Raw genomic sequence first — 24,390 nt, 5'->3', positions numbered from 1 at the left:
ATATAGGGTTCCTACAGGCCTTGTAGAAACGGACGCAATGTCGCTCGACTCTTAAATTCTGGTTGTTCAGATGACTCTGAGTAGGCCTACTATTCACAACACCAAGTTGAACACCCCTTGTTACGGCTTTGTGGATGTGGGAAAATATGCAGGTCGCAACTGGGTTTGAGTAGACATCGAAATGGACGTAATCATCTTCTTTTTTTTGAAGTAACGTCTGTATTATATAAGATAAGAAGATAATACTGCACCCATCCTTAATCCTCAGAATCGAATCGAATAAAAAGTTATTAATAGACTTGGGGAATTCTTAAAAAATAGGTCTTTGGATTTTTATGAATGCAAACATAAACAAAGATGGCGCAGCCCTGGTCACTTACCTAAGGATCTGGCCCTTTAGCATCATTTTATTATGCTTACATGTAACATGTTTTACATAGTTCGGATGTTCCTTCAGAGTTGAAGATAATTTACTTCCTAGTCCAAACCTCCCGCAGGTCGACGGGGGATTGGAGCGGGCAGGATTTGAACCCTCGACCATCGATAAATCCGAGTCCGAACGTCCGAGCCTGCGACAGTCCAGCGCGCAAATCGCACGACCAGGCAGCCATCTAGATCTATTCTATCTAGACGATATGAATATCATATGATTGACAAAAATGAACATTATTCTAGGGCAGCCAAATCTAGTTTATAATTTAGATCTATCTAGATCTAGATTTAAGTTTAGATATAAAAGATCTAGATCGTTATTGACATATTATTTGTGTTTCAACTTTTTCTTTTTTTCACGAGGCAATGACTTAAACTTGAAGGATTTCAATAAAGGTTTGAAAGTTTAAAAACGTTAATAAAATAAATAAATTATTAATTCAATTTACTAAAATTGATATAGATCTAGACTACTTTGTTGAGGTATTATAGTTAAAATATAGTTATAGTCAGAACTTAAGTAAAGTTACTAATTTATATTAAAATATAACATTAAGTTTAAGTAGTTTAAGTTGATTAACTAACATTATTTAATTTAATTAATAGTCACTAAATCTAAGACAATCATTATAAAGTAAAACAGATTGAGCTTTCTTTTATTAACAGTGGTAATCTACCTACTGGAGATACTACTCACTAGATCTAGACTCTAGATACTTAAAGTAATGGGAAACTCCGATGGTTTTGACAATTTTTGATATAATATGTGTTTTGATTTACAGAAAATAAATATAGTATAGATCTTTTTTTTTTTTAATTTGCAATTACTTCGTAATTGCTTTTTTTCTGACGTAATTTTCTTGCGCATCCAAAATGGTCAGACTTTCACCAGGTTTCTATGTGATGTCACACAAACCTATTAATTTAATCTATTGACTTACTGTATAATGGAAAACCATACAGTAAAGTTTACATACTCGTAAAAGAAATATATCTTCGCCTATATGCAGTTAGATCTAGATCTTGTAAGCAAAGAAAAAAATGTGTGTTAAAAGTAGATTTACATGCTTGACTAACCACAGCAGTGTTTATATTTCTTGCCTGACCACTCAACATACAAGCAACACAATCGATTGGTCGTCTTGTCATGGCTGACTACACATAGTCTAGACTACCCTTACACTGACCAGTTTGTTAGAATCAGTCAGACACACTTTACAATCTATTTACTTCTTGGGACAGGGAGGGCTTAGATGAAAATGTTACTTTTTTCTCAAGTTGGTTATCCTAATGCTTTTAGATCTATCTCTCTCTATATATATATAACTATACCATAGTTCTGTCCTAGGCCGTCACTAAGCCTAACAGCCAAATAGCTACTGTAAGAATGAAGCGATACGATTGGTTAAATCTAGTTTCCCTTTCAGTATAGTTGAGGAAAGTGACGCTTGCCTAAGCTAAAAACAAAATATCAAAGAACTCCGTTTTTGTTTTTTTTGAGATGTCAAGAATTTACTGAGTAATTTCTTAAATATAAATGTTTCAAAGCATTTAAATAAAAAATGGTAAAATGTTTACTATTACAACTTTTTACGCAGAATTTAAATATGTCGATAACTCAAATATGAAAAACCTTTCAGAGTTTCCCTTTTAAGACTTGGTAAGCTATTTAATTCTTTACATATATAACTAATAACTAGATCTATCTTTAATAATGGCCACATCATCGTAAGTTATAAATGTATTTAGTTGAGTTATTTACTAACCTATAATTTTTATTTTTTAGTAACAGAATGTCAAGAAGTACAACAATTATCCAAAGGTCTAAACACAACTGGTAATTATACAAAAATTAAAATCCATCAATCTAGTTTTGTTTTGGAGTTTGCTTAGATTTGACAAAGATCTTGAAAACAATAAAAACAAAAAGTACATAGTCTTCAATATGAGAAGAAATAGATTGCTTCTAGAAGTATACAATGTTCAAAAAAAAATATTCGCCAAACCCCCTAAAGGCTTGCGTCTCTAAATGCCTCTGACAGTCAAATCCAGCTCCTGGCCTTCACGTGCGATTTTCTTAAAAATCCAGCGGAACCTGTTCTTACAAACTGACAGGAGAAGGAATGAAAGGTGGAACACTGGCGCCTCAAAACCAGTTAAGCTTCATATTGATGTGGAATGTCAGCCTAAATAACGCAAAGCAATCTAGGAGAAGGAAAACTCTGGACTCCAAACCTCCACTTTGTGGTGATACTCCCCCCTGTGGGTATCGGGGCTTGGAAATGACCAAGAGAAATAAATAACCCCACTGCCTTTCCACTTGCATTTCACTGGACCTTCTAGGTGCTTTTTGATGGAGGTCTGGATTGCACTACTCCAGACGGAGGTCTATGTCTCACTACACTCTACTACTGGATATAAACCCATCATGAAGTTTTTTCTGGATCTGGTGAATGTGATAGCGTGAACGGGCCTGGATCCAGTATGTGACGATTCCACAGGGCATACCCAGTCCACCTCAAGCTTTCTACTGCAAAATAGTTTCATTTGGAGAGCTCTGTGGATGGCAAAGAATGGACCATTGGCCAACCCCCTCCTTGTCCCATGGATATTCCGGTTACAGTCTTTAGACCCAGGTGTTCTTTTTAAGTCAGTATTGGAGAAAATTGCCAAGACCGAAAACTTCCTTAAAATGCGGGGATTATATATTTAAAAAAAGAAAAGCCAGAGGAAACACCCAGCCGACACTAAATGCAGAAGAAGAATAAAAGGTAGAAATAGTAAAAGGCAGAAATAGTAAAAGGTAGAAATGGTAAAAGGCAGAAATGGTAAAAGGTAGAAATAGTAAAAGGCAGAAATAGTAAAAGGTAGAAATAGTAAAAGGCAGAAATGGTAAAAGGCAGAAATAGTAAAAGGCAGAAATAGTAAAAGGCAGAAATAGTAAAAGGCAGAAATGGTAAAAGGCAGAAATAGTAAAAGGCAGAAATATTAAAAGGTAGAAATGGTAAAAGGTAGAAATAGTAAAAGGCAGAAATAGTAAAAGGTAGAAATGGTAAAAGGTAGAAATGGTAAAAGGCAGAAATGGTAAAAGGCAGAAATGGTAAAAGGCAGAAATGGTAAAAGGCAGAAATATTAAAAGGTAGAAATGGTAAAAGGCAGAAATATTAAAAGGTAGAAATGGTAAAAGGCAGAAATAGTAAAAGGTAGAAATTGTAAAAGGCAGAAATTGTAAAAGGCAGAAATAGTAAAAGGCAGAAATGGTAAAAGGCAGAAATAGTAAAAGGTAGAAATAGTAAAAGGCAGAAATAGTAAAAGGTAGAAATAGTAAAAGGCAGAAATAGTAAAAGGTAGAAATAGTAAAAGGCAGAAATAGTAAAAGGCAGAAATAGTAAAAGGTAGAAATAGTAAAAGGCAGAAATAGTAAAATGCAGAAGATGAGTAAAAGGTAGAAATAGTAAAAGGTAGAAATAGTAAAAGGCAGAAATAGTAAAAGGTAGAAATAGTAAAAGGCAGAAATGGTAAAAGGTAGAAATAGTAAAAGGTAGAAATAGTAAAAGGTAGAAATGGTAAAAGGTAGAAATGGTAAAAGGTAGAAATAGTAAAAGGCAGAAATGGTAAAAGGCAGAAATGGTAAAAGGCAGAAATGGTAAAAGGCAGAAATGGTAAAAGGTAGAAATGGTAAAAGGCAGAAATAGTAAAAGGTAGAAATAGTAAAAGGCAGAAATGGTAAAAGGCAGAAATGGTAAAAGGCAGAAATAGTAAAAGGTAGAAATAGTAAAAGGCAGAAATAGTAAAAGGCAGAAATAGTAAAAGGTAGAAATAGTAAAAGGCAGAAATAGTAAAAGGCAGAAATAGTAAAAGGCAGAAATAGTAAAAGGCAGAAATAGTAAAAGGCAGAAATAGTAAAAGGTAGAAATAGTAAAAGGTAGAAATAGTAAAAGGCAGAAATAGTAAAATGCAGAAGATGAGTAAAAGGTAGAAATAGTAAAAGGTAGAAATAGTAAAAGGCAGAAATAGTAAAAGGTAGAAATAGTAAAAGGCAGAAATAGTAAAAGGTAGAAATAGTAAAAGGTAGAAATAGTAAAAGGTAGAAATGGTAAAAGGTAGAAATAGTAAAAGGCAGAAATGGTAAAAGGCAGAAATAGTAAAAGGCAGAAATGGTAAAAGGTAGAAATGGTAAAAGGCAGAAATAGTAAAAGGTAGAAATAGATTGCTTCTAGAAGTATACAATGTTAAAAAAAAAATATTTCGCCAAACTCTGATTGGCTTAAGATAGACAGCAAGGTGATGGAGACGTTTTCTTCTGAGGAAAGGGAATAATGTTTTAAAATAAAAATAACTGTAAAGGATATATGCATTGTTTCTAGATCTTCTGGAAAATAAAATTCAATGACATTTTTCTAAAAGTTACAGAGTAATCATGCTGCTAATTTCCTTTCCGGCTGTAGTCAATTACTTATTTCAATTATTTTATTTCAGAAAAATTTGTCAATGTTACCTTACAAAGCCTGATAGTCAATGAAAAGGAGGATATAGAACTTAAATTTGAACTAAGTCTTAATGCACCTTACAACGTAGTTATCTATATGTTCTAGTAAGTGGTGTTTCTATAACATTGTTATTTATATTAAATCTATTAAGTTATGTTTATAGCATTATCTAAATGACGTTGTAAGTTATGCTTGTATAACATTTTTTGTTGACTGTCTAGTAAGTTTTGTTCATACATTAATCCTTTAGATCTAGTTAATGTTGTCTATAGTATACTTTCAATGAACTTGTAAAGTAAAGAAAGCTGTGACTTTATTTTAGTGTAGCAATGTTTATTTGAGATTTGAAATATTTGAATAATCAGTATTTATCTGTCAGAAAAACAGTACTCTTTCTATTTCTTATCCTACACTGAAGTGACACAATGTTATGTTTATTGAAGTTTAAAAGAATATAAATCAGAATGAATTTGAAATAAATACAAAACAGTTTACTGATAGATTGAATGACATTTACGAAAGATTAGCAAAGACCTGTCTTTTACAGCTAGTGTATTTGTTTGCGAAACAATTTCTCATGGACTTGATTCTCTGCTCATTTAGAAGACTTTTTTTTTTCTTTTTTAACCTATTCAATTGTCTCTTGGACCAAATTTGCAGTCACTCATGACATTATATTATGTACTGATATTGCAACCAAAAAAAAAAAGTTGTTTTATGTATGATTACCTTAGCTTAGGCATTGATTCTTCTTAATAACTAATCCATGTTATTTACTAGATAAATCTTGTATTTTAGTGACATACAGGGTGCTCCCTATAGAAATCTATGCAAGAAAACTTGCCCAGATGAAGGCAGAACATGCTTATGTTATTCCAGAGCAGATAAAAATAAACTGTTAACTTACAGCCCAGTGTTGTTGATTTTCAATGTGACACACAACTCTTTGGATTCAATGCTGCAGTGTAGTTGGCGCACAAGTCTTCTTCCTTATGGTAAGTACCACTACTTGTATTAGGTATGTTATGTTTATTGTTGATATGATTACAGTATTACTTCATTATTATGTGTGAATGTACATTTTGGTTTCTTATAGTTATAATGTTTTTTGTTTGGTGTAATGCACAAATTGTAAGACAAATTTCCTTACGGATAATAAAGATTATTATTATTATTATTATTATGTCTAGGACAAAACGTCTGTTTCAATTTTTATTCAATTTTTTTTATTACCAGTTGTACCTGGATGTGTTCAAGAACTTAAAGTTGACAGCGTGAGTTCCATCGCAGCCAATGCTTCTTCTCTTTTGTCTTATCAGCTGAAACGCTTGATTGATTTTATGCCTGACTGGCATAGATTGAGCTTACGTGTTGAACTGAGGAAAAACGCTGGAGTGACAGAAGTGCATCAGGTAAATGTCAACTTAATAACATTCTCAGAATGATTCTCCTAGTGAAGGTTTTGTGCTAAATATCTATTTTATGTAGTCATCTTCAACCTACTGTGGGCATAATATACTATTAACAAAATTTACACCACACCATTAGCATCTTTGTTTAACGTGTTAACTGGACATGGGATATGAAGAAAAACTCTGGCATTTCAGGGGCATCTAATGTTTTGAATTTCGTTTGTGTTTAGCCATCAGTATGAAGGAAAAGGAGAACGTATTTCTGGGATGGAAAAATTGTATAATTCCTGTCCTGTAGACTTAATTTTGTATCCACCAAAAAAAAAAATGATAACACCCCCTCCCAATAAGTTGGAGTCTTCAGGGAAAATCTATGAGAGCATTGAACATTGGTGTCTTTGTGGGCAGAGAACATTGGAATCTATGAAGGTAGAGAACATTGGAATAAAGAAAAATAAAGGTGTACTTTGAGAACCCTTTCCCTTACTATGGTGTGTGTAAATGGAAAATATCTAAATTGACATTGGTGATCATGATGTATTCATAGGATATCATAATGACCATATTCAAAGGAGTCAACTCTTTGGTTATGTTATTCACATATTTTGTACTCATGAAATGTTTGGCACTAGAATGACTATGTTAGCATTTCTTCTCTAGTTGTTATTTTAATGTTGTTTTTTTTCTAGTTTGAAGTTGTACCAAGTTTTGACAACCCTTTAGATGTGTATTTGTTTGGGACTCTAAGTCCCTTCACCCTCTACACTGTTTCTGTGATGATGATGGCAGGAACTGACAAAGGATGTGTCAAATCTTTATCATTTCAAACCCTAAAATCTAGTAAGAAGAAAATCATTAGCATTTTATAGTTTATCAATAAAAATAATATAATAAATAGCCTCATTTAGTTACTGGCTCATGTGTGAAACACATTTTCCCTTTCAAAATGTGAACACAACTAAACCATGTTACCATTTACTGTCTGCAGGGCCTTTAGCCCCACCAGAGTTGACAGGTTTTGACTTGAGTGGAAGTAAGCTGTGGCTGGTCTGGAAGGTATGTCAACACAAGAATAGAGTATTTTTAATGAATTACAGTAGAGTGTTGTTTATTTGGGAGTTTGTTCTTTGGAACATCAAATATCTGGACTGCCTTTTTTTTTGTTTTCACCATGGCATTTTATCTAAGTGGTCTAGCTTATGTGCAGTGAAAGACTCGCAATTATTTCTCTCAATAATGGTAGGGTACTACAATTAATGCTTTGTTCCCATGTATATTTTATTTGAATTTTATGCTAAAGTGTCTCACTATTCCTTCTTATGAGTTGTTTAAATATTGTTGGTGAAAATGGACTGTTCATAATATTCTCCATTTGGCTATCTGAACAGTTCCCAATTAATCCAGGTAATTGTTGCTCTGCTCTAACTTACTAAAATTTAAGTGAAAGCTAACTATCTGAAAGGTGGGATGTAGTGCACATATACATGTGGGAAGCGTGGTCGAGAGGCCAAGTGCGCTTGAACTTGGCTTGGCTTGGCTACCTAGAAGGGGGCTCGAGGTTCGACACCCGACTCGGGCAGAGTTGTGCTTACTGAGCGCCTAAAGGCAGCACGGAAAACCAACTCCTAGATACCCCCCACTGGTCCACAAATGAGATTGGACCAAAAGCGTTATGAGCATACTATAAGCATGAAAGTAGCGCTATATAAAAGCCATAATAATAATGGACATAAGCATGCCTAACTCTTAATGTAATTTGACCAAAATGAAAGATGGACAATAAACTTCTTTTATCTGTAAATATTAAACGAACAGCAAAAATAACTACAAAAAAAAACCACTCCAATAACAACAAAGGCTGCACTGTTCCATAGGAGTAATAAACTATAAAAAAAAACAAGAGTATTCAATTACTGATTGTCTATTAGCTTTTCTTAATATTTTAAACACAGTTAATAATAATAATAATAATCTTTATTGTCCGTATGGAAATTTGTCTTACAATTTGTGCATTACACCAAACAAAAAACATTATAACTATAAGAAACCAAAGTGTACATTCACACCAGACTCACTCATAATTTACATGTGACAAAGTTTATACCAGATTGTTCTTATTTAATGATTTGATTGCCAGGGGAACAAAAGAGTGTTTGTGTCTGTTTGTCTTTGCTATCGGTGTCTTGTATCTCTTTTGTGATGGTAAAATCACAAAATCCTGACACAAAGGGTGATTCTTTATTTCGAGGATCTTGTTAGCTTTTTTATAGATGTTTGTCTCAAACAACTGCCCAAATGAGCTTTACATTTCTTTAAGCAATAATTTGACATATATATTACTATTTACTACTCCTATAATAAAGAGTATAGTATATGTTTTGTTTGTCAACAGGTACTAAGTCCAGAAGTAGCAGGAAGTGATAAAGTGACTTATGAATTAGTCATTTCTTCAGCTAATGGAGTTAACTACACTTACAACCAGAGGTCAAACTTATTCAATGAGACTCTTGAGAATATCCAACGGCCACTTACCATTTCCGTTTGGGCTGTAAATGATGTTGGAAAATCTGAAAAATCGACTGTAGTAAATATCCCATTGAATCAGAGTAAGTTAGATCAGCACAATTATTTCTTAAATAGATAAGCACACTAACCAAGATAGTTGTGTGTAAGTAGCACCACAAACTTTAATCAATTAGAGCTGGGGGACTCAGAGGCGCCCTAAAGATCCAGAATGTAAAAATCTCAGCCTTCACCAGGATTCAAACCCAGGATCCCTGGTTCAGAAGCAAAGCAATTGGCCACTCAGCCACTATGCCTCATATGTACTTGTACATTACCTAATTCAAATTTCCCTCTTTAATGTAAGTAGCATCACAAACATTAATGTAAGTGAAACCACAATCTTTAATGTAAGTAATGCTATAAACATTAATGTAAGTAATGCTGTAAACTTTAATGTAAGTAATGCTATAAACTTTAATGTAAGTAATGCTATAAACTTTAATGTAAGTAATGCTATAAACTTTAATATAAGTATTGCTATAAACTTTAATGTAAGTAATGCTATAACCTTTAATGTAAGTAATGCTATAACCTTTAATGTAAGTAATGCTATAAACTTTAATGTAAGTAATGCTATAACCTTTAATGTAAGTAATGCTATAACCTTTAATGTAAGTAATGCTATAAACTTTAATGTAAGTAATGCTATAAACTTTAATGTAAGTAATGCTATAACCTTTAATGTAAGTAATGCTATAAACTTTAATGTAAGTAATGCTATAAACTTTAATGTAAGTAATGCTATAACCTTTAATGTAAGTAATGCTATAAACTTTAATGTAAGTAATGCTATAAACTTTAATGTAAGTAATGCTATAACCTTTAATGTAAGTAATGCTATAAACTTTAATGTAAGTAGCACCACAAGCTTTAGTCCATTTACCTTGGTACTCACAAAAATACTACACCAAAGCAAGCGTGTCTGATGTGAAGCATCACTAAGAGACAAATACAAATTGTTCTATATCTACTTGCACATAACCTAATTCAAACTTCCCTCTTTAATGTAAGTAGCATCACAAACATTAATGTAAGTGAAACCACAATCTTTAATGTAAGTAATGCTATAAACTTCAATGTAAGTAGCACCACAAGCTTTTGGCTGCCTGGTCGTGCGGTTTGCACGCTGGACTGTCGTTCAAATTTATCGATGGTCCCGGGTTCAAACCCTGCCCGCTCCCATCCCCCGTCGTCCTGCGGGAGGTTTGGACTAGGAAGTAATTATCTTCAACTCTGAAGGAACATCCGAAACATGTAAAACATTTTGCAAACATTTTTACCTTGGTACTCACAAAAATACTGCACCAAAGCAAGCGTGTCTGATGTGAAGCATCACTAAGAGACAAATACAAATTGTTCTATATCTACTTGTACATAACCTAATTCAAACTTCACTCTAAAAAATCTAATAGCAGGATTTCTGTTGTGCATTAAGGCCCTAAACTATTCCACTGTCTTTCTTGTTTATTTAGATTATCAAGAAAAGATGAAGGGATGTCGCCAGTTTTCATGAGGTTTTTTTTGTTGTTGTTTTTTTTTTCTTTTTTTTTTTTTTTACATTGCTACAGTAGAAGCTTTTTTTCTTTAAATGTTGATATTTTGTTTTATTGAAAATTTTTTCTGCTAGATGCTAGTGCTACAACTTTTGTCAGAAACTCTCTGGCTGTCCCCTTTCAGTGCCATTTGCTGTTCTCTATATTTCCAGCAGAAGTCAAATGTCTTTTTGGGCTTCTTCTATTGAGCTTTTAGCTAATTTCCTTTGGCATTCAGAATCAGGCAAATGCAAATTGGTGTCAGAAGCATATCATTTATGTGCGTCACACTGATCTTTAAAGTGACATCATTTTTCGGTAATATTTCCTCAGGAAAAATCCCAAGCATATATTTCAGTTCAATTGATCCCCCTTAAAAAATAAACAATATTCCCTCGTCACTTTATCCGCCCTTCACCTTCTGTCAAGAAATAGACCACGAACATTTAATGAACACTTTTTCATTACTGTGCATCAGGGCGCCTTTAGCATAAACATCTATCTTATCTTATATAATACAGACGTTACTTCAAAAAAGAAGATGATTACGTCCTACGCGTCATGCATTTAGTCATGCATGTTTACCAATGAGTTAAATTCTGCCAAGTCACTGGTTTTCCTGGCTGGCTCTAATAGCACTAGGTAAGAAGGAGCATTTGTACGACTTTGTCCTAGCATATGGAACGAGGAATGTGCCTTTATCTTTGTGTCTGAGTATTGTATTAGTTTTTTTTTTTGTATTTGACGATTATGGTTCAGTGTTTCATGTATAATTGTAATTTACTTTTGAGTATTCTATCCTGAAGGCTTTCTAAATCTACCGGGGTATTAGGGTGTCTTTAGAGCAAGTATTTGTATACCCTTTTTAAAAGAACTTTAAACTGGAACAAAACATTTCATGCACACCTTAGTCTCTTGTTAAAGAGGCATCTAATAGATTTAGATACTCATTCTATTCCCCTAGATGAAACCTCTGTTCAAATAGACGGAAAGACTTCAATCTCACTAATTTGTATAAAATTAGAAATTAAATATTTTGGATCCTCCCCCCCCCCCCCCCCCCCCCCAAGTCTCAACTGTTTCATCTCACTTCCCTTAGCCCCCTTCTTATTCCCCCCTCTTTTTTTTTTTTTTTCTCTTTTTACTCATTTAAACTGTCGGTTGACTTGGACTTTATTTGTTACCGATTTTTCACAAGCTTAATCTACTCTCTCTTGCACTGCTAGTGGATGTTGAGCTGAACCCAGTTGTAGAAGTGATCAACAAATCTCACATGTCTATCAAGACCAGTGCCTGGAATCTAGTGGAGCAGATAGCAGTGCATGCCATAAGTTCTGAAATGACCTTGACTCAAGATTTGTGTGCAGTAAGTATGTTTGTAATAAGACTTGAGGAGAAGCTCTTGGTATGTTAGACTCATTGCAAAGTTCCCTTTCTTGAATGGTTCCCGGTCACTCCATCTCAGGTCATTTTATCTTTGGTCATTTCATCCCCAGTCACTTCATCACTGGTCATTTTATCTTTGATCATTTCATCCCCTGGTTATTTCATTCCCTGGTCATTTCATCCCCTAGTCATTTCATCCCCTAGTCATTTCATCCCTTCTCATTTCATCCCCTAGTCATTTCATCCCATATTCATTTCATTCCCTAGTCATTTCATCCCATATTCATTTCATTCCCTGGTCATTTCATCCCCTTGTCTATTCATCCCTGGTCATTTCATCCCCTGGTCAAATAAATAATACTTGTAAAAAGTAGGAAATAAACAATATTTCGTGACACATTAAACAAAAAAAGAATTTTAAAAATATACATCTATAGATGTAAATGTAAAAGTTGTTTTTGAAATCAATTAGATAAAAAAACAAGCTATTAATAGTAGGTACAGAAGACGATTCGTATTGTTTGGGATTAAAACAACGTAGATATAGGCGATATGAATCGGTAATATTGGCTCTAGAGGAGGGTTAAAGTCAGCTTTTATTAGAATAATTAAAACTTTATATCAAGGTTTAAAATGACGCGCCCATATTCAAGAAAGAAAGATTGACAAAAATAACGATTAAGTGAGATAACTATTAGTGACAGATTTCCACTCCTTCCAAACCGCACCTTGGCCCTTGATGATAAGTCATGAATGGCATGCTCATAATTATTCTAATCATTTTTCTATCTCTCAAAAGATCTCCACTACTTCCACCACACCATGGCCTTTGATCATCACATCATGCAATATGCACAGGATAATATAGACATACCTACATCAAATATTTGTGCATTACAATGTATCTATTTATTTACATATATTTTTTTTTCTCAGCAAGTATGAAGCGAATAGTGGGAACACTATCAACACTACAAATAGCGTCAAAAATATCAAAAAGCATTATAAATAAACATATTTATATATTAGATGATAGGAAGTTTAAAAGCAAAATCTTAAAAGCATAATTACACAATGACTAAGAAAAAAGATTTAATTGGGGATGAAATGACCTAAAAAATGAGATGATTGGGGTTGAAGTGACCAAAGATGAAATGATCAGTCACCTCTTGATACATCAAGAAACAGATCTAATAGAACACTATTCAAAAGTTGCCTCATGATTATTAATGAGAATCATTGACAAATCTAAAAAAAAAGGTTTATTGAAATTCATAGTTTTTTATTTTGTCAAATGCTTGCGAAACATTTGCAGAAGCAACATAGAAAATTGCAAGTGGATTATTCTGGCATCAGAACAAAACTAGCAGACATTTTGTATCACCTTCCTCATGAGCCAGTTGATCTGTTAGATATAAACACACAAAAACATGCATTTAAAAAAACACAGACGATTACAATTACTTGATAATTTGACTGAGTAGTAAACCACTTGTCTTCCAAACTGGGGAAGACTGGAATTTTAAATTTTGGGATCTTTAAGGGCACCTCTGAGTCCACCCAGCTCTAATGGGTACCTGACAATAGTAAAGGCCGTAGTTGTGCTGGCCACATGGCACCCTCGTTAACTGTGTGCCAAAGAAAGAGATGACCATTACATCTATAGATCACATGGTCTGACAGAGAAACTTTTTGTTTTACTTGATAATTTGATGTGAAATTTCTATTAATGTTATGTAGTTTTTTTTTTGGTGTTTTTTTTTAAATATATTTCCATTACTTTGTCATAAGTGTATTCTTTTTGTTTGCTTTTTTTTTCTGTTAGAAATTTGATCTAGTATTTCATTTGCGTCTTTGTGTCTGTGATAAATACATCGAATTTTTAATATTTAAAAAATTATATTTCTGTTTCTTGGATATAATAATAATAATAATAAATCAAATCGTTCTTCCGTGTAAACAAAGGAAATATGGGAACCTAGGCTTGGAGATTAAGCGTCTATGGAAATTGTCCAAAATAACAATATACCCCATTGTTATATCAACCGAGGGGATAATAACAACTGACCTCACAGACACCTTCAAGGCCCTTAACATTCCTAGGAACATCTTCGTTGCCTGTCAGAGGGCAGTACTGCTGCAGACCTGCCACATCACCAGAAAATTCCTCATTGGAAACTGTTAAAGGGACTACGATGAATTTTGTTTCTCTTTAGCGAAACTCGACCCTGGCAGTGCCAGAGAATGACTACTCGTTCATTTCTAACATAATAATAATAATCTTTATTATCCGTAAGGAAATTTGTCTTACAATTTGTGCATTACACCAAACAAAAAACATTATAACTATAAGAAACCAAAGTGTACATTCACACCAGACTCTCTTTATAGTTTAAACCTATATTTTAAATATATTTTTTAGTAAATGACTCTTTGTTTGTTAGGAATGTATTCTCTTATTTGCTTCTATATTTCTTATTTAAATTGTTTACATGTCTTTCTGTCAGACTTGTGTGTGGACTGACAGGCAAGTGGTTAATGTTTCAAGAGCATTTGTGACTTCCAAGAAAAGAGTTCCATTAGAATTTGTGCTCTCATTCACTAAGATGGAAACCAGAAAGTTACAAAGGGAAGTGAAGTATTGTCAACTTAATGCTGAAAGTTCTTCCATCCAAGAGGAATGTTCAATTAGCATGTCCAATTTGACTCAGACAGAAAACACTTCTGTCAATCTGCTAAGTAATAGTGACTTGAGTCCTAAAGATTTGAAGCCAGAACTTAAAGTGGTCAGAACATCCAACTGTTTTGTTCTTTATGGCCAGCCTTCTTCAGGGGATGTTACTCTGAATGCCACATTTTTTATTTCATTCAAGATCAATGGAACTTTTCAAAGACTGAAACAAATTTCATGTTTCTATAACAGACAGCATAATGAATTATGTAAGTTTACATGTTGGTATTGTTTGTTTTGTTTTACATGTTTCGGATGTTCCTTCAGAGTTGAAGATAGTTTACTTCCTAGTCCAAACCTCCCGCAGGATGAAGGGGGATGGGAGCGGGCAGGGTTTGAACCCTCGACCGTCGATAAATACGAACGACAGTCCAGCACGCAAACCGCACGACCAGGCAGCCATGGCATAGATGGTATTAGATGGCATAGAGGGAAACCATGGCTGGAACTGAAGTTGATGGCCGGGAAGATTTATTGCTTATTATCTTATTGAAAATGTTCTTACATATAAGAAACCCTGCTTGACCAAAGTAAACAAAAAAATAACACATTGGGACCTCCAAGCCTTCAGCAGCGGCAAACAAACAAAACATTTTTAAAAATTAACATCAGATAAGCTTTTAGTTATCTGCCCCTGTTGGCTGTCGAGGCAGCAAAGAATGTAACTCTTCTGGTGTAAAAGCATGGAAAATCAGGGGGAGGAAGTGTGGTCTGACTAAGATAAATGGGAAAAAGACGAAAAGTTTGTCCCCACGTCATTTTAAAGAAAAATTTGTTGGTATTTGGTCCTGTGAGAGGGTGGACGGTGCCTGTAAATTAACTGAAAGCCTACTTTGTTTTTATTTTTTTTTGTAGCTGGTGAAGGCGTCCTAGCTCAAATATTCTTTGTTTTATTTTGGTTTGCTAAATATATGTCTAATGTATTTTGTTGTTTCCCCCGACAGCAGTAATTCTTTTTATGGATCAGTTCTTGTAGGAACAGAGAAAAATTCATATCTGATACTGATGGGATTATTAGATCAGGCTTAGGAAGTTTATGACTTGGGTTGAGAACATTTAGGACTGATAATTAGATAGTTCATAAAAAAAAAAGAATTTGATACTTAAGATAAAGAAATATTTGTTGATATGAAGAGTTAAGTAACTTTGTTTCAGAATCCTTTTTGCTTGAAACCTAATATGTAGCAAATATATGACTATAAACTTTCATAGTAACACATACACAGCTGAGATTTTAAATACAAATTTAATTTTTTATACAAAGCTGGGTTTTTTTTATGTATTAAAATTTGTTTTTTTTTAAAGTTTATTAGAATTAGTATTGATAAGAATACATATTAGGGCTGAATATATTTATTATCTTGATATATCAAAGTGAATTGGATGAAACCAACAAAAGTAAAACATGTAATGAATGTTGTTGTTTTTTAACAGTATAATTGTTTACAAATACTGATCTCTACAACTTGTTGATGAGCTATTGATTCTATTTTCTAACTGTGTCTACAGTCAATGCTAATATAAAGGCCTGTGTACTGAATGGCTGTCTACATGTTCACCAAATACAGAATTGCTCTAAACCTGAACAGTTTTTTATTCAATCATTTAATGTTTATCCTTCTCTTGATGGGACAACTTGTAATAGCACTTTAAGTAAGTGTAAATGAACGGTTGAATATTAGAGACTGATTGAATGGTGTAATACTGGGTTCTTACTTCCTGAAGTACTCTAGACACGTGACGAGACAAACACTATACGACTGACTCAAGTCCGTTCAGCAGACAACATGAAATTTATTTACAACATAATAATAATATACTGCACTCCTTGTTAGTGCTACAAGTCAAGAAATAATAATCCTATCCGCATAACAGCGGTATCAAAAGTATCAATCACGTCTGCATCACAGCGGGTAACAATAAGAACAATTACTACTAGTGACACTGGAGCTTCGACTATAGATATCCATTGAAATACGAATAATACCTTAATATTCAATAAGCACATAATGAAATCAACTCTCAAATATAATTAAACAACAATCACTAGTCCATCGACTTTCATGCTATATGCATATATATACACCAGTGTCCAGGAAGAAACGTCCAACCTTCCTGTACCGGGAGCAAGACCTTACTGACTTGACTTGACTGAACTCAAAGTCAACTTTTCATTCTACTTCCTGTTTTCTACATCAGGAATTCCACGTGTCTTTTAAACTCTTAACATGACGTGAACTTTAGATCATGCAATGTCAACTAAGACTGTGACAGTAAGATGTTGTTGTTTTTTAAATAACATTTAAATGTTCAAATCCAATCATTATTTCTTAATTAGCTCTTTTTTTTTTTTTTTCCCCTAATCCAATTCTACTTTTTATTTTAGAAAGTTTTCTTAGACATTATTAAATAGAACAAGTTTGTCATTTTTCTCTCAGAGACATTTCTTTTTGACCTGTTTATCTTAGGAGCTTTTCCCCATTGTTTAAAGGACACGGAATGGAGTTTACCAGGAGATGTCAAGTCAGTGTGTATACAAGCTAGGGATAGCTTAGAGATAGACCATGGACCACCTCAATTGATCAACATTGCTCAACTTGCAAGTAAATTTTAAAAATATTTTTTTTTGTTTTACTTAATAAGTATATTTTGTTTAAATCAATTATATGAAACAGAAGGTACTTAGTTGTTTTTTTCAAGGTTATATAAAATAATGAAATTCAATTGAAATATCTGCCACTTTGGATTGCTGTATCTTAGTTAGTCAAGATAAATCACTTATGTAGGTTTCAATTATAAAAATCTGTTTTAATATTCAATTTTGTTGTACCAGAAATGACATTTATTTATTCATACATTTATTTATTTTTTTTAAATCAAAAAGGTTCAGACAGTCACAGCAGTACAAATACTGTTATCTATGGCTTTGTGGGAGTATTAGTCCTGTTTGCTGTAGTGATTATTTTAAGGTAATATGGTGAATAGGTTATGGTGTACAATAACTGATACTAATGATTATTTTAAAATATTACCATATTAGTTTCTCACTGTAGTATATGATCATAAAAAAAAAAAAAAGGAAAGGAAGTCAGTCCTGTTGAGGAGACATACCACGCTCCCAGCATTCCTCATACTTCCTTGAAGAACATGCTCCCAGCATTCCTCACACTTCCTTGAAGTACATGCTCCTAGCATTCCTGACACTTCCTTGAAGTACATGCTCCCAGCATTCCTGACACTTCCTTGAAGTACATGCTCCCAGCATTCCTGACACTTCCTTGAAGTACATGCTCAATTCAGCTTTACTTTATTTATATAACATTAAACTGCACCACATGATAATATAAAAAAGTAAAGTTCCCCTTTCAGACCATGCGATCTATGGTGTTATGGTCATCTGTTTTTTGGCCAATGGTTAACAAGCAGGGTGTCATGTGGCCATCAAAATGACCAAGCACCTTCTACTTTCCGGAACTAAAGTCAGGTACCCGTTAAAGTTGGGTGGACTCAGGGTCGCCCTAAAAATCCCGAAATTCAAAATCCCAGTCTTCACCGAGATTTGAACCATAAACATAACAATAGGCACAGTAAATCCAGTGTGAAGTAATACAAAACTAGTTATAGATCCACATATAACTTGTTTGCTATGAAATACTACAAGCAACTAACAATTCATACAGGGAATGTATCAATTACTGGACTTTTGACTTCACTGTTCTTTTTAGAGCAATTGTCTTCAACTCTTAACTCTTCATCTTACTCTAAAACTCTATGAGTTCCCTGATTTTTTGTATGAATCACAGTTCACAAATAATAAAAGTAGTTCTCAAGTTTTCCATCTATTTCTGTCTAAAATATGAGACGGTATGTGCCAAATACGAGGTGACAGTTACTATTTGTACAAAAATTATACTTCTTATCATTTTAGAGTTGTCTATACTTGCGTAAAGAGAAGAAATCAGATTTTGAAACTGGTTGGATCAACCAATGAAAGCTTGGACATAGCTCAGGTCAGCTGGATAGCAAAGTAGTTCATTTTAATTAATATCGTCATATCTTGTCTAGTTTTAATTTTTCTGTAGTGTAATATAATAATTTTATTTTGCATTTTGATTTAATGCCCTCATACCTTAAGCTAGCATTATATTTATGAACTAATTAATTTGTTGTAATTAATGGCTGGATTTGAATACCAGCTTAGGGACTTGGGACTTCAGAACAGTGCCAGTAAATATTCTTTTATTCTTACTGCAGACTACTCCCAACTTTAGTATTGCTACTAAAGATGTCAGCCAATTGCAAAGTGTTCAGAGCAAGAATTGTGAAGATCAGACCTCTACACATGGAATATTTCTCGACTGGTTGTCAGGAAGTTCATATGCCAGATTTAGTCGACTAGATAAATCTCTAGGTGTGTTCATAGACACATTTTTTTTTCCATTCGATGGAATTATTGCAGGGTTTCTCAAAATAAAGTGTTGTTTTATTTTATTGGACTCCTGGGGCAAAGGGGTACCTCTAGATAAGTAGCTTACTCTGCTAATCTACCTGAGGGAGCACAGGATTTATTCCTTATATAGGCATGGAATTTTTTTATATAAAAAAATGTTTGAAGGTAAGTGGTTTTGGCTTTTAGGCAGTGTTTTGTAAAATGTTTTGTAAAATGTTTTACATATTTCGGATGTTCCTTCAGAGTTGAAGATAGTTTACTTCCTAGTCCAAACCTCCCGCAGGACGACGGGGGATGGGAGCGGGCAGGGTTTGAACCCGGGACCATCGATAAATCCAAACGACAGTCCAGCGCACAAACCGCACGACCAGGCAGTGTGGAGCACATTGGTCTATGGTAGTGAGATTTGATGAAGCACATTGGTCTAAGGAAGTAAAAGTTGATGGAGCACATTGGTCTATGGAAGTGAGATTTGATGAAGCACATTGGTCTATGGTAGTGAGATTTGATGAAGCACATTGGTCTATGGTAGTGAGATCTGATGAAGCACATTGGTCTATGGTAGTGAGATTTGATGAAGCACATTGGTCTATGGTAGTGAGAGTTGATGAAGCACATTGGTCTATGGTAGTGAGATTTGATGAAGCACATTGGTCTATGGTAGTGAGATCTGATGAAGCACATTGGTCTATGGTAGTGAGATTTGATGAAGCACATTGGTCTATGGTAGTGAGATCTGATGAAGCACATTGGTCTATGGTAGTGAGATTTGATGAAGCACATTGGTCTATGGTAGTGAGATTTGATGAAGCACATTGGTCTATGGTAGTGAGATCTGATGAAGCATATTGGTCTATGGTAGTGAGAGTTGATGAAGCACATTGGTCAACATATATTGTACTATTTATTTAGGTTGGCCTGGAATTTTAAAACCATTGAAGTAACTGGAACCTTCATAAACTAATTTTAAAATGTATTTTTTTTTAATTGTCTAATCATCCAAACAAATTTATTTGAAATGAACTCATATAAATATACACGCATTTAGGAATGAAATGAAGGTATACATCCTTTTTGCTTATTGGTGGTACATTGGAGACAAACAAAATGAGCTAGTGATAGATTTTTTAATGCTACAATTAATAACTTTGTAATTTCATACATTTCATAGTTGAGCTCATTTTGTTGAAATTCAACTGTTTCTAAGATTTATCTTCACTAAAAGACTATATTAATTCAATAGATAAACTATATTGGCTGCCTGGTCGTGCAGTTTGCGCGCTGGACTGTCGTTCAGATTTGTCGAGGGTTCAAACCCTGCCCGCTCCCATCCCCTGTCGTCCTGCGGGAGGTTTGGACTAGGAAGTAAACTATCTTCAACTCTGAAGGAACATCCGAAATATGTAAAACATTTTACAAACAAACATTTTATTATAAGATAAAATGCGTTTTAAAATTGTTCCAACATTTATTGAATGTAAACATGTATGGTGATACAAGTTCCTTTAAGTCTTTAATTGCAAAGAAATTTAAATAGTAATGTATGTACGTAAGTCTAACATTTATAAACAAATCAACTAGATGTTTTCTTTCTCATTGTTGACAACATACCCGTGACTCGCTCTCCAGTCCACTAACTGGCCAGGTACAATCTCTTGACCGTGTGTCACGGTTGGCCACACAATGCCGTATTGTAACCGGGTCACACCAACATGCTTTATAAAAAAATAAACATTAAAATGAAAAAAGAGAAAGAAACTTTGCCGAAAGATATTTTACCGTAAGTTGAAAATAAATTTAATTAAGGCATCAATAATAAACCATTTGAGATTAGTTTGATTTTACTGATGTTTTGTGTGACATTCTATTATTTTTTTTCTATATCAATAGGCAGAAGTAACTCAATGGGAGCTTGTACTAATGATTCTAGTCCGCAGTCAGTCAGTAACACGTCTGATAGCTCCATAACACAGCTGTTGTAGTGTTGATATGACTTCAACAAAGGGGCTTACAAATAAATCCTACAATCAATATTATTAATTATAGCCTGTAACTAATCAACACAATTTATCTATTTATTGCTCTAGTGTTTAATCAACTAACAGAGAAGATGTTTAATCCACCCTTAATTAATCAACATATCTCTTGTATTAATTATTCTAAATTAAAATTATATATTTTTTTTATATTTTATATCCTTTTATATTAGTGGCTCTAATATGGGTTAGGGTTATGTTATATCTCTAGTCTTAATCAACACAGCTAATGTACAAATGGCTGTAGTCTACAATCAATGAACATAGCTATTCTATTAATAGCTCTAGTCAACAATCAATAAGCACAGTTAATATATTTATGGCATTAGTTTATGAGATTCCTAGCAAAAGTATTAATTGCTCTAGTCTACAATTAATTGACAGGACTTGTATACTGATTCTAGTCTTCAATTAATCTGGACAGCAATGGCTTATTTATACAGCTTTTGGTATAAGTGGCTCTTGTCAACTATTAAACAACTTATGTATATATGTCCGCAGTCTTCCTAGCTTTTGTATGGTTGGTTGTAATCCATTGTTTATGTGTATACAGCTTCGAGTAACTTGCCTGTCGCAAACACCTCAATGTTTTACTTTCAATGCTCCATTAAAGTTTCAATGTTTTAGAAGTATGTAGGTCATGCTTTTTAGCTTTTCAATTTCTCTGACACTTCTTCTTCAAGCCAGCTTTTTGCTGCTGAGCTGTCAGCTCTTTTGCAGACTGCCAAGGAAAAATAGTGTGCTGTTTTCAGTTGTTCAGCACTGCCACACAGGGTGTTGGTTATGTTGGGCTGGAGTGGTAGTAGGGTCTGCCTATGGTGGATTAGGAAGCCTACACTAAATTTCTCGGACACAAATAACTGCTGTTCCAATTGGAACACAATTGCTATGGCACTTATTTTTCTTGTTACCAGGAAGATAGTTCCAGGATTTGACCCTAAAAACTTTTCTGCTCATTTAAGGTATATTATTATGTGATTAATTGCTCATATCTTGTGATGCTCCATAAAAACAGGGAGTAGCCAAACAGTATTAAAAAAAAAAATTAAAAAATTCCCCTTTCAGACCATGTGGTCTATAGGGCAGATGATGTAAGGGTCATGTTTCTGTGGCCTATGGTTAACGAGGGTGTCATACGACCAACCACCTTTACTTTTCCCCAACTAAAGTTAGGTACCTTCTTCTTATCTTATATAATACAGACGTTACTTCAAAAAAGAAGATGATTACGTCCTACGCGTCATGCATTTAGTACCCGTTTGAGCTGGGTGGACTCAGAGGCGTCCAAAGATCCTAAAATTAAAAATCCCATCCTCCATCAAGATTCAAACCCGGGATCCCCAGTTCAGAAGCCAAGCGCTATACAGCTCAGCCACCGCGCCTTCAGCCAAACAGTATACATTTTTATAAATTCTATGTTGCAAGCACCACTTTGAGGTCAGGAAATGGCAGGACATACTTCACTAAGGCATTACAATGTCTCATTTTTTAAGAAAGATGAAATTTAAAAAAAAAACTTAAAAAAAAAATAATTTAAAAAAAAAAAAAAAAAAAAAATCTGAATTGGCGGAATAGATAAAAAAAAACTACATATTCTACATTGTAATTCAAGTCTACCATTGTTATTTTGTATTGTAAGTAAAACATAACATTAATGATATATGAACTTTTTTAAGTGATGTGAATTAGTCGAACGTAATTATATTTTGTACATTGTGAATTGTGTCATATATTTTGCAAGATATCATTTGCTATCGATTGAAACTGTGATGAAATATTTCAACCATTTTTACAGTGATTGCATTTAAGACAATTTATATTGTACATTTTGTTAGTTGTTTTGGAGTTTTTTTTCTGCTTTGTATTTTTAGCAGGGTTTTTTTTGTTTTTTTTTTTAGATTGAAGAGAGAGATATACACTATTCATATAGATTTAAAGATCTCCTTCATTGTTGTACTACATATTGTTAATTGTATTAATTTGTTTTTGATTGTAGGCTGAAGTTTGTTGCTGGTTTTGTTTTTGTAATTTACCATTGTGCATTTTATTAAGATTTGTGGATGACGTGTGCTAGATGAGAAAGTTGTGTGGTTCATGGTTTGTTTTTTATCTTTGCGTGTGTGTGTATAAATGCTGGAAAAAAAAAAGTATTACATTTCAGCATTTTTTAATCGTTGGAGCATTTTTATGAATTAATGTGCATTTATGATTATAGTTGTCTGGTGAGAATCTAAGGACATAACAATTTATTTTAAAAAATCCATGTTTTATGATTGTCTTTTAAGTATTTGAAATACATTTTGTATGTCTTCAGTTCCAAAGATTCTTATCTTATCTTATATAATACAGACATTACTTAAAAAAAGAAGATGATTACGTCCTATGCGTCATGCATTCAGTCATGCATATTAACCAATGACTTAAATTCTGCCAAGTCACTGGTTTTCCTGGCTAGCTCTAATAGCACTAGGGAAGAAGGAGCATTTGTACAAATCTGTCCTAGCATATGGGACGAGGATGAGTGCAGTGTTTCACATGACTATGCAAACCCAGTTGCGACCTGCTTATTTTTACACATCTGATGCAGTCAAATCTGATAACATTAAAATCAGATAAATGCAACTGGTAGATTCAGTGCCATCTAAAAATGACATTCACATCTTCACTGACTGATGTTTTAGTTCTCTAATGGTTGATATACATTTCTCTATACTGCTATACGTTTCATTATTGGAAATTGATGATTCATTTGTTTGATTTTTTGGAAAATAAAATTTTATATTAAAGATCATGTGATAGGCCCATCTATTTATTTAGTAGAGTTATGTTTGCTGAGCACCTAGAGGCAGAAAGGAAACTTTCTCCCAGATACTCCCTCCCCCCCCAACCAGTTCCCAACCAGTTCCCTTAAGGACCATAGCACACTGAGCGTGCCACAATCAGAAAAGATGCTCTGTATAAAAGCAATTACTCAAAATAACTAGATCAAAGAATATGTTGTCAAAATCCATCTCTTTCTACCTCTCTGATATTTACTTTCCCCCCCCCCCCCCCCCCCACCCCACCCCACGCGCCATCTATCGGAAAAAAAAAAAAAAGATGAAAGAAAAATAAAACATCCCCCTCATTTTAATTTCGGAACTTCGTAAACTTGACTGATGCATACTTTCCATTTCTAAATGGTCATGTATTTAGATGAGTCACTTGTACTATTAACAATAGCTTTTGTTTTTTTGTGCATGGCATTTCAAGAATGGAGTAAATTTGTCCAGCCAAATTAAAAATCTCAGAAACGCCAGGAACACTGAAAATATTATTTTCTTTTAAATTCTCATTCTTTACTAAATATTCCCTGA

The 24,390-nt window shown here is 33.8% G+C and overlaps 1 protein-coding gene across 3 annotated transcripts; it reads left to right on the top strand.

Annotated features, from left to right (window-relative positions):
• Window positions 1–335: 335 nt before the first annotated feature.
• On the top strand, window positions 336–23,825 carry LOC106071116 (uncharacterized). Of its 3 annotated transcripts, none has more exons than XM_056039830.1 (16): window positions 337–828; window positions 2,219–2,269; window positions 4,912–5,026; window positions 5,721–5,917; window positions 6,159–6,334; window positions 7,024–7,174; window positions 7,323–7,390; window positions 8,727–8,940; window positions 11,658–11,797; window positions 14,325–14,757; window positions 16,058–16,201; window positions 17,017–17,151; window positions 17,433–17,517; window positions 18,477–18,558; window positions 18,803–18,959; window positions 20,889–23,825. In XM_056039830.1, exons 1-16 carry the CDS (start codon window positions 660–662, stop codon window positions 20,978–20,980), a joined length of 2,409 nt encoding a protein of 802 aa, XP_055895805.1. In that variant the 5' UTR covers window positions 337–659; the 3' UTR covers window positions 20,981–23,825. The 3 variants fall into 3 exon arrangements, 2 of the variants coding, with proteins under 2 accessions (XP_055895805.1, XP_055895807.1); XM_056039832.1 differs by having other exon boundaries at window positions 398–422; XR_008779597.1 differs by lacking the exon at window positions 20,889–23,825 and having other exon boundaries at window positions 336–828; window positions 17,017–17,147; window positions 18,803–18,860.
• Window positions 23,826–24,390: the final 565 nt, after the last annotated feature.

The sequence above is a fragment of the Biomphalaria glabrata genome, chromosome 9, assembly GCF_947242115.1.
Source record: "Biomphalaria glabrata chromosome 9, xgBioGlab47.1, whole genome shotgun sequence".
Lineage (NCBI taxonomy): Eukaryota > Metazoa > Mollusca > Gastropoda > Planorbidae > Biomphalaria > Biomphalaria glabrata.
The sequence above is the reverse complement of the archived record's forward strand: the minus strand, read 5'-3'. Positions and strand labels throughout refer to the sequence as shown.

Coding starts and splice junctions, on each gene's coding strand:
- LOC106071116 (XM_056039830.1), top strand. CDS start 660: ATGAACATTATTCTAGGGCAGCCAAATCTAGTTTATAATTTAGATCTA. Junction 7,175..7,322: donor ATTTCAAACCCTAAAATCTA/GTAAGAAGAAAA, acceptor TACTGTCTGCAG/GGCCTTTAGCCCCACCAGAG. Junction 8,941..11,657: donor AAATATCCCATTGAATCAGA/GTAAGTTAGATC, acceptor TTGCACTGCTAG/TGGATGTTGAGCTGAACCCA.